This window comes from Phaseolus vulgaris, chromosome 8, assembly GCF_000499845.2.
Source record: "Phaseolus vulgaris cultivar G19833 chromosome 8, P. vulgaris v2.0, whole genome shotgun sequence".
NCBI classification, from domain to species: domain Eukaryota; kingdom Viridiplantae; phylum Streptophyta; class Magnoliopsida; order Fabales; family Fabaceae; genus Phaseolus; species Phaseolus vulgaris.
The window spans coordinates 49,917,412-49,929,433 of NC_023752.2; the positions used below are offsets into that span (position 1 = coordinate 49,917,412).

A 12,022-nucleotide genomic window follows, 5' to 3' on the forward strand; every position below is an offset into this window, starting at 1 on the left:
TTCATTTAAAGTTTGTAGCTAGATCCACTCTATTTAACATAAAAGTCAAACTCCTATTTTATGAAATCTTTATTTGTCAAGTAAGTCGGTTGGTGAGCTTTGGAAATAAAAAGTTTTACTAGGCTTGAAAGTCTAATTTCTTAATATTACTTTCAATAAAAAATACTAATATGTAACATATAATATTTTTTATCATTTTGAATAATTAAAGGGCCATGTTTTCAGCCTAAGCTAATTTTAATATTTATAAAACACAATATACTTTGTGATTTTGATTAATTTTAGTAGACAATTAACATGTAAATCCATTGTTTTGCTTAGTATTAAATTTGTTAGCATGTTAAATAATATTTCTTTTGGGGATATATACACGCTTTAATACATAACTCTATTGGTCTAATTTCAAGATATATGGATTCTTTCACCTAATTAAGGTCTTAGTTAATAAAAAAAGTAAGACCTATAATATAGTAATAGGCCAAGGCTTGAACAACGAGATAATAAATCATCTCAAAACAAGTTTAGGTAAAATTTATAGCTTGATTTTGATGGAAAAAACACACGCGGAAACAACACACATAATCACAAATCAACTGCAGAAAAATAAAGGATATAAAATTTAACGTGGTTCGGTCGCCAACTGCAACCTACATTCACACGGGCAACTATTAGGTTTTCATTATATCTTATTGAATACCAATTACAAGTACAATAATCTCTTTAAATAGAGATAAATAGAAATAATAAATGGACACAATGATTAAGCCCACTCACTAAAATATGATGTCTACTCAGCTCAACCTAATTGGTCTTGGCTTCATACCCAACAATCTCCCACTTGAAGTCACGGAACAATGTTCAACTGCGCTTCAACTGTGTACATGGTGTCTTGTTAGCCCAACCCAATTGGTCTTGATTTCATACCCAACAGATTTAACTTCTTTACACTCTTATTTACAATTAGAACACAACGAGTAAAATGAGAAATATATTACAAAAGTTATATATATATATATATATATATATATATATATATATGATCCATTCAGTAAACTAATATATGCATGCACACCTCTTTATTCACATATAATAATGTTCATGTTTAAATCCTAGACTCTTTTTCAAGAGCCCCTCGATTAAGTCTTACCAAGGAGATTACTCTTTTTTATGGAATGTAATTCTAATTTTTATATAAATTAATTTATTTTATATTTTACTATCTTGAAATGTTTATAAATAAATTTATTCAAACAAATTTCGTTCTAAAAACTAGAAGACATATTTTATAACACAAATACAATGAGGATGTGCAATCAATATGATGACATATTTTACAACACGGATACAACGAGGATGTGCAATCAATCAAAGGATGCAGAAAAAGGAACTTATGAATAGATCTAAGGAGAATGGAGATCTAAAACTGAGATTGCACCTTGTGGTGGTTACTATGTAGGAACATTGCAGCTAAAACATAAAAACCAGGAACTCTATATTGTGATATTTCCAAAGACTTTGCTTTCTGTTTTGCTAAGGGTCAAATGTCAATTTATTCTAAGTTAACAAAGTGGAAGTAACAAGCGATAAAAGTGAGGAGTTAGAAATTTGGAAAGGATTATCTATCTGCTGCCAATTTTCATTTGCAATCTATTTAGGCTGAAAACTAAAGACATGATGGTCTTTGTACTGGCAGGACCGCCATGAGAGATGTGATGGAGAAGTCATATCGAGAATTACATATATAAAAAAATGATAAAATAACATTGTAGTAAGACCCAAATCAATAAAGGTCTAAATTAATGGGTGTGCATAAAGTAAAAAAGAGGTGAAGAAAGAAAGGTCCAAATAAGGTATAAGTCCAACAAGAAAACCCTATAAATAGAGGATCAACCCAAGAGGTAAGGTAGAGTGAATTTTATCTGATAAATGTAAAACTGTTTCTGACTTTGGCATCGGAGCGCCTTGCAGGTACACACACCCATCCGTGAGGAGAGAAGCCGAAAACCCAATCTGAAGAGAAGCTGAAAAGCCCAACTAGGAGTAGCCGAAAGCCCAATCAGGAGAGTAGCCAAAAGCCCAAAATCGAAAGATCAGTTGGAGAAGTCTATATTGTCAACTTGTTTGAGTGTTCTCGATCCCTTTTGTAAGAACAGTCTTTGAACCTGGTATATGAGGAATGAGAAGCAATGCAAAGAAAGAAACACAAAGAATGTGTTATGAAAACAAATTGAAGTAAGGAAACAATAATTTGGATTTTTTTTATCAGCAACAATAATTTGGTATGGTATAAGAAAACATTCACTTTTTTCCAGCCAGAAAGGCGTTATCATCTCTATTATAACCTTATAGTAAAAAAGCATATAACTTCTGTTTGAAATGATTGTTAGAACATTTTTTCTACTTTGCTACAAAATGAAATCTTCATAATAGAATTGGTTCAATAATAGGTCATTTAAATTGATGTTAAAGTTATATATAGATTTGTACTGTAATTTGAAAAGGAGGATTAACTTTTCTGCAAAGTTATGTATGTGAGTCTTAAGCTATATTTTGTTAAGAGTGATACACTGGTGCAGAAAGGCAAAACGAATGTGGCTATTTTACATTTATAAGGCCGGCTATAGAGCTGCATTTGATGAGCACGCATTCTTAAATCGAAGAGATAAGAAGGTAGCTATATAGCCACATTCGTAAATCATATTTATAAGGGCCGCTATTTCTAGTAGTCGCACTTGTATATGCTTCTGAATTAGGGTTTAGGGTTTAAGAGTAATGCATTTACAATAGCCGCCCTTGTAAATCACATTTATGAATGCGACTGTGGTAATAGCCGCATTTGTAAATCTTGCGCTGAATTTACAAATGCAGCTATGATAAATAGCCGCCCTTGTAAATGGTGTTTTTTTAGTGCAATCTGTTTAGTTCTAATTCCTATACAAATTAACTTGTTCAATTATATATACCCAGCAAGACAAGTACATAAATTTAGAGAATCAAATTATATATATTGATCAAAATGTATTACAAACACTAATCAAAATATATATAATTCCTACACTATTGATCAACTATCTTAGAGTTATAAAAGTTTATGAAATATGTTGACCAAGAATGGCTCACATATGTTATGGCTTCCGAAGACATTGGTGCTTCATCCGTGAAGAACTGCATTTCAAAATATGGTTGACATAAATTAGTTTTAAGATACATATATGTTCAAGAATTATAAAAATAATTTAACATATCATGTTACCTCTTTCCAATCACTTTTAAGGCCTACTCTTACAATGGTAATCATCCATTGCATAACGTAACAGGCACACTTATAGCTTCATGGTTGTTTATTACACTATAATTCAATAAAAATTAAAAGTTAGTATATTGATAAACAATGAAAAGAGAAAGAAACAAATTACAAACCTTTAGTCTTATCCAGTTCAAATTTTGAAAATTTGAATTGGATTGACCTTTTAGGATGTTATATCCACACCATGAACCTCATTAGTAGATGATTAATTAGTAACATACAGAGTTGAGTTTATAGTGTACTTACCTATGAATGATATTCTTAAGACTTGGGGATATCTTCTTGTGTAGGGAACAAAACCACACAACAGTCTTATCAACCATTGATAAGACAAGTGACTGCCTTATATCATTAATGAAAAGAGTTAGTAAATATTTAAAACATGAAATAGTAATAATTGACGACATATAATTAAACTTACTCATTAATATAAGGGCATAGATAATTTTTTTCCCTCTTTTTCCAGGGTGTTAGTGATGTATGATTGGGTTTCAGTTGCCTTTGTTCCAGTGGGATTAATATATGCGGGATCTAAGAATCCATACACATTTTCCTTCTCCTCAGTGAGACAAACTCCATTCAAAAACCTACAAGTTAGTTAAAGCATAATCAATAATAATTTAAGATAAAGTAAATTGAAATATAGGTAAAGATACTTACATCATAAAAAATTGAATTATATTTATATTGAGCTCCTGATCCCCAGCTACAAATTCTAACAAATCTGTCATGTATATGTACAGTGGCAATTCAGTGTTTATTTCAAAAAAACGTATCATCCCAAGGAACTTCGAAAGGTTTTCCACCAATCTATCTAGCAACTACAACCAAGGAAGTTATAAGATCGTCAACCGGAACCTCATGCTTCTTTTTCGGACTTGGTTTTTGACGAGGTTTCTACAAAATAAAGAACTTTTGTATTAAATTAGATGTAATATATAAATATAAATTAATATAATGAAATGAAATTATTATCGAAGGTTTAGGCATAATTCGAATGAGGTGTCTAGGCCAGGCAACGAATGTCTGAAATGCATTGGCCATAGTGGTTACCTCATCTGAAGATAGTGGAACACGAGCATCAGGTACTCGTACTATTTCAAATGTTACCTTCGCCACATCAAGGGAGAGAGGAACGTTATGTAAGGTGGTGGTCTCTTCATAGACTTTTCCAATAACCACCACTTGAGGAAGCATGCCGCTCGCTACCAGCTCACATTGCCTCGTCTGGTCAATGATATCCTCCTCTAATGTTGTAGGAGCCGCACAACTCCCTTTTGTTCTCTTGGGAGCGAGACTAACAAGGAGTTGAATCGGCTCAGCACAAAGTTGTTGCGATAGAAACTCTTGTGGCAACTCTAGCCGCATCCGATCCGTCTCCTTTCTCATCTCCTCCATTAATTCTTCAATATCTTAGTCGCCATTTCTGCTTTGGTCTCTTGGAGGGAGGAGGATGGGTGTCGTTGTGAAACTCCAAAATATAGTTTAATTCCAACCCCTTGTCCAGCTGCACGAACACGACCACAGTGCTCAGGTCATCCAATTGCTTCAACCAGGATATCGTGACGACCTTCAGGAACAAAATTACCTTGGGAGCTCAAGGAATCCTGCAAGAGACAAAAATTATACCAGTTTTTAATATAATTAATGCTTTAAAATAAATGAAAAAAGGCTAAAAATAGCTTACAATTTTTTCGATGATAACCCCTGATTGCTCAGAACTTGGTGCACTCGACTTTTTAATTTGGGACCTCTTCCATTTTACATGGCGAAAAGGTGGTGATGGAGGAGAAGTGACCCCTGTTTCCACATTCTCAAACACAGTCCCTTGTCTAGATTGCTCCTTTTCCAGCATTAGTGATTGCTCAAGTTTTCTATACCCCGAATGAGACAGTACATGTGGGGTAACATTCTTTAAGCTACTTCTTGAGCTTTCTTCCGAAGATCCTGTCATAATTGAAATAAACAAAGTGAATTAAATAATATTAACTTATTAATGTTATATAAATAAAAATAGTTAAGTAACTTCACTTACCATCCAAACTTCATTTTCACGGCTTTCTTTAAAAAGACGTCATGTCTCTTCATCAATATATTTGTACTTTAAACAATGACTTTCGCCTTTAAGATCGCCAACAATATATTTCATTGTCAGTCTTGACTTAAAGTGACGAAATTTAAGTATGATATTGTGATTGGAGTTTGATCGTTATCCATATCTGTGTTAAAAAAATTAGGTAACAAACATTAATTAATCTGCATCAAATTAAAATCATATAAAATAAATACATAAAATTCTCAATGCGTATTATAAAAATATATCTAAATTTACTACCATAGTGGGTTGAATGTTCATATGTAAATTCCTTCACTGTGGTCTTTACGGGTTGCATGTACATTATCAACTACATCGTCATCTTTATTAATTATCATTGGTGTGAATGAACGGGGGTCACCATTTTCAATATCATCTATGGCCTCCACTTATTTTTTCCCGTGTAAAACGACATACCAATGTTCTGACGTAGGATCTTTCACGTAGAAAACTTGAGATGCTTGTTGAGCCATTATAAATGGCTCGTCTCGATACCTTATCTTTCGAAAGTTGACTAGTGTGAATCCTAATTCATCAATTTTAACCTCACTTTTATTGTCAACCCATTTATACTTGAAAACTGGAAAGAAAAACTTAGTGTAGTCAACCTCCCATATCTCTTCTATAAACCCACAGTATGCCATTGATCTAAGTACTGGATTTGTGTCTTTCGAAGTCGAAAAATGCATTGACTCAGCTTCAAAAGTAACACCAAAATTTTGAACTGTACTCTTTTTATCCATAGACTTCGTGTAAAATATACAATTATTCACTTCGTACGCTTTACAAGAAATGACATCAAATTTCAATCCAGCAGCCAACCATGTCAAGGTCTCCGATCCCGTTGAATCCTTTAACACCTCGTCTTTAAACCAAGGCATGAAAGTTCTATTATGTTCCATCAAGACCCATTTCTTTGCTTGTCTTGGGTTATTTGCCTTCACAATAGCTTTATGAGCTTTTATGTAAGGTATAACTTCATATGTGTTATTCCATATATCCAAATGTGCTTGCAAGACTTTTGATCGAGATTTGCTTACAATAGTCACACCACGTAAACATTTACTTGTAGAACGCCTGTGGTGCCATGAATTAGCTGGAAGACCTATTGGATTTGCTTTTGACATGTACTCTAAACAAAATTCAATACTTTCTTCAGCTATGTACCTTTCAATCATTGAAGCTTCTGGACGATAATGATTTTTCACATAACCTTTCAAAATTTTCATATACCGCTCAACAGGATACATCCATCTTAAGTACACCAGTCCACACAATCTAACCTCTCTTACTAGATGCACAAGTAGATGAACCATGATGTCAAAAAAAGATAGAGGAAAAAACATCTCCAATTCACACAAGATAACAACAATTTCATCTTGAAGTTCATCTAGTTTTAATGGATCAATGAATTTACAACAGATGGAAGAGAAAAATGATCACAAACGGGTTATGGTATATCTAACATTTTTTGGTAAGATCCCATGAATAGCTATCGGCAACAACTGTTGCATCAAGATGTGGCAATCATGAGACTTCAACCCAATTAACTTTAAATCCTTCATTGACACTAGGCTCTTCACATTTGAGGAATGTACTTGTGGCACTTTCACACTCTTTAGACATTGACAAAAACTAATTTTTTCATCTTTTGACATGGTGTAACAGGTTGGGGGAAAATATGTACGCTTACCCATTTCTATGGGTGCTAAGTCGCCTCGTATGTTCATCTCAATCAAATCTAAACGAGCATTTATACCATCCTTCGTCTTCCCGTGAATGTTAAGAAGTGTATCAATTAAGTTGTCACACACATTCTTCTTAACATGCATTACATCTATACAATGCCTGACTTCTAACCTCGATTAGTACAGAAGATCAAAGAAGATTGATTTTTTCTTCCAAATGTTTATCATAGATGACTTTTTTTTACTTACCGAAGGTGTGGTCTATTTTATTTACCTTTTCGTAAACCTCAACACCAGTTAATAGAGTTGGTGGACCACTAGCCTCTTGGTGTCCATTAAATGCTTTTTTCAACCTTCGGTAAGGATGATGACTTCTAACAAACCTCCAATGCCAAAGCTATACTGTCTTCCTTCCATGTTTCAATTGTTGAGAAACAGTGTCTTCTTCGCATATTGGACATGCTTTATGACCCTTAACACTATAACCTGATAAGTTACCATATGCCGAAAAGTCATTGATGGTGCAAAATAACATGGCATGCAGCTTGAAAGTTTCATTAGCAAATTCGTCAAATACTTCAACACCCTGGTCCCACATTAACTTCAAATCTTCAATTAGGGGACTTAGATAAACATCTGTCATTCCCTAACTATTTCAGAACGAATATCATCATAGACAATATCATGTATTTTCGCTTCATGCACAATCCAGGAGGTAAGTTGTAAATAACTAGTAAAACAGGCCATGAACTGTGATTTGTACTCATATTACCAAACAGATTCATTCCGTCTATAGCTAAATCAAGTCAGATATTTCTTGATTTTTTACCAAACTCTGGAAACTCATCATCAAATTTCTTCCACTGAATAGAATCAGTTGGATGTCGGTACATGCCATCACATTTCCTCTCATCTGCATGCCATATAAGATTCTTAACATCGTTTGGGTTTGCTAACAAATGCTTCATCCTTGGAATGATGGGAAAATACCACATAACCTTCATTGGGGGTCCATGCTTTTCTATATCTTCAATAGTATCATCATCTTTTTGGTTCAAATTATAATGTGATATAACCCACACCTTAGACAACTTTTCAACAATTCAAAATCTTTCCGATATAATATACAATCATTAGGACATGCATGTATCTTTTTATACTCCATACCCATTGGACAAAGAATCTTTTTGGCCTTATAATTACGATTAGGTTGAGTATTTCCCTCTGGAAACATATCCTTCAACAACTGAAGCAATTATGTGAAGCTTTTATCAGTCCATCCATTTATTGCCTTCAAATTCATCAATATTAACACCTCTGACAACCATGTGAAGTTAGTTGCTCTAAGATACAATGGAGTCTCTACATCGCTTGACATACTTCCATATCCATTCGCTTCTGCAAAAGACTGAGCTCCCACATCATGAATCATGTCCTCCAATTGATCATCATCTACATCATCATGTACTGCATCATCCATGGTGGACCCCACATATTCTTAGTTACGGAAACACGTGATAAATTTAACAATTCACCATGCCATGTCCAAGTTTTATAAGATCGAAGAAACCTATCACATAGCAGGTGCTCCCTCATTATCTTAAAATCTAGTATCCTTCCATTTAAACACTTAACGCATGGACACCTGATCTTTGCTCCATCATGACCATTATTAATCACGTTACGTTGTGCAAATTGTATAAATTCTTCTACTCCTCTTTCATACTCATCACTTATGCGAAGAGAATTAATCAAATTTCGATCAATTATATTCTGAAATAGTCATTAAGGTATTTTCTAATTAGTGTTCTATCTCATGCGTTTGCCGAGGGTCGAACACCCCCGGACTCAATACCAGCACGTATAAATTGTCGAGGGTGTTCCACCCTCGGACTCAATACAAATACGATAATTCTATTCTAAACTAACAACTAACATAATATAAATACAAATTATAATACATAAAAAAACCAAATTCATAATACATAAAAAATAATAAATACATAAATATATAATAAATACTAAATAATATAAATTTTAAATAATACAAATTATAATACATAAAAAAAACAAATTCATAAAATTAAAAAAAATTCAAAAAATTTAAAACATCACCAACCTTCTGTGTGAAGGCAACGTTGGTCAAGAGTGGCATGGTAGTGGCAACGAACATGGCGGTGAACGCAGAAGCAGCGGACGCGGCGGTGAACACGGAAGCAGCGGACGCGACGGTGGACGTGGAAGCAGCGACAGAGCATACCAGAAACCAAAGCAGAACCCACGAAAACAATGCAACAGTACTTCGAGTGCAACAAACCAAACAAAGTAAGATAAAGGAAAAAGATTTATATACATTGGTGAAGAAGAAACTTACAGAGGCACGAAAACAAAATCAATGAAGTTGCAGAAGAAGAGATAAACACTAAGCGCAAATGCGAGTAGGAGTGAAAACGCGAAACGCAAAGAGGAGAAAGAAAATAAGAAAGCGTAAGGTGCGCTTCAGAAATTAGGGTAAAAATGATTTACAAGTCCGGTTATAGGTGAAGCCGCATTCGTAAATCAAGCGCTTTGATTTACAAATGCGGCTATTTCAAAGTGCTTGATTTATGAATGCGACTATTACAAATAACCGCATTTGTAAATGAACTTAATTTAAAAAATGTCACCGTATTTTTAAAGACTGTATCTATTCGTAAAGCCACATTTAATAAACAACAGTTGTTTTTACATTTTGCACTGGTTTTAGTAAAGTTAAACATTGTCTTAATATTTTGGATAATGGAACGTTTTGGTTTTTCAATTCTCCTTTATATCTACTTGTATATGAGTTAAAACATCTAAATACTCCTTTAATTTATATATATATATAATATCTTATTTCTCTAGCCACACATGTAATAATATTAATCGAGATCTCATTTAAAGTAAAAGAAAATCCCAGAATGCATTCCCTAAAATAAATAAACAAGAGCTGACCAAAATGTCTAAAGTTCAATTGTTCAATATTAAAAAAATGTCATTAGCTGCAGAATAAGATGTTAAATTACTCTATTATGGATGATCCACTTATTATGTTGGCTCGACCAACTCGATTGAAGAGTTCACAACTCATCGAATACATTGAGTCTAAAAGTATAAATTTGTGTATGATTGGCCGGATTAATTTAAATCCTCTTCTCTACTAAATTAAACACTTACTTTTCTCATTTTAATTAGCTTTTACCTTAGAAACTAGAATTAATAATCAACAATGAATTGTTATGATTCATTAAAGAGAACTCTTCTGTTTAATAAAAAAATATTTTTTTAAATTCTCCAACCTATATATACATAAATTTCTGTACAGATCTAACATAAATACACATTATGCATGTATAACGTTGGATCTAAATTTGTCTTCCTGTTTCGCAAAAAGAAATGGAAGTCACTACAATAAGACCTAGCCATCAAACACTATGATCCACCATGAAACTTAAGCAGTGGAAAATAACAAAACTAAAAGAAGAAACACGTAATCATTAAATCTGGTAACTGCAGCTTTTCACATTTCACAGATCAAGTAATCTCTCAAAAAAAAATAAAAAAAATTAAGCCATTGTTTCTCTTATTTTTATAGACACAGAACGAACGACCCTATCATCCTCCCTGTAATATTCCTTCATTCTCTTGCTTTTAGGGTGAAGCAACTTGAACCAAAATCCACTCCTGTGACCACCATGATCGGCACCACCTTCACAATCTCTTCTTTGAACAATATCCAATGAGCTACACCTACTCTTTACTATTCCATGGTTACCGGTGAGCAGAAAGATGGAGAGCGAAGAAGAGCTACTCTTTCCCTCCGCATTGAAACAGAAGCAATGCATTGGAGAAGCAGACGAAGAGGAAGAAGAAGCAGAAGCTGAGGAGTAATAGGATGAGGAATAAGAAGAAAGAGAAGAAGAAGTTGAAGAAGCAATAGAAGAGGGTGTTGGACGTGAGTTAGAAGAAGATAACTGAGCAAGCTTTTCCCTCAAGCAAAGAGAACACACACCGGGTGATTGGTTGTGTTTGGGGTGCTTCTTGCAGTGGCCATTGCGCTTCACGCGGCCAATGACACTGTAGGTGTCTTTTTTCTTGGCGAAATGTCTTCTTAGGTTTTCCATTTTGCATCTTCGAATGTGGGGAACTTGGTTGTCTCATATATAGAGGAGCAGAAGGCAAAGGGAAAAACCAAGTTTGGGTTTGTCTTCATGTTTGTGTGTGTGTGTGTGTTTTCCACCAATTTCCGTGATGGTTCATGGGTGCTTCCTTGTGTTCTTCCCAAAATGCTGCTTTTGACGTTTTGTTTTAACCAATTAAGAATTCTTTGGGGGATTACGTGGACAGATGTAATGGAGTCAAGAACGACCCCACAGATATTAGAGTCGGTGGTTCTCATTCTTGTAAGTGTTACCCTTTCTAAATTTTTTTATTCGACAAGGGACAAAAAGTAAGAGAAGAAGTAAAAAAAAGTGAAATAAAGGTTATTTTCTTCTTAAATATTTATTATTAAGTTCATCTCTCATTTGAAGATTCATTATGCAAGGTTATAATTTTTTTGTGGGTCACTTCGTTATTTTAATATTTTTTTATAATTTTTACTATGATGAAAAAGTTTTGAAAAACTCATATTTTAATCAATATTTTATTTATTACTTGATATTTTTAAGATAATAAAAAATATTATTTTATTTTTACTATTCAGAATTTTAAATTTTATGTAATATCAGAGAAAAGTGTGATAAAATGACGTCTTAAATGTATTATCTAATTAAAACACTACGTATGCCTAATATAGAAATTGTTAAAAATATGATTAAATTGGTGTCTTAAAGTTGTCATCCTAATTATAAAAGTAAAGGGCTTTGTGTGTGACAGCGTGGAAAGAAAAATCCTTAGGAAATGTAAAAA

At 33.5% G+C, this 12,022-nt stretch overlaps 1 protein-coding gene across 1 annotated transcript; it reads right to left on the minus strand.

The window, feature by feature from the left end:
• Positions 1-10,376: 10,376 nt before the first annotated feature.
• On the minus strand, positions 10,377-11,383 carry LOC137826995 (uncharacterized). Its single transcript, XM_068633165.1, has one exon. The coding sequence runs from the start codon at positions 11,233-11,235 to the stop codon at positions 10,678-10,680; it is 558 nt and encodes a 185-aa protein (XP_068489266.1). The 5' UTR covers positions 11,236-11,383; the 3' UTR covers positions 10,377-10,677.
• Between the last annotated feature and the right edge of the window lie 639 nt (positions 11,384-12,022).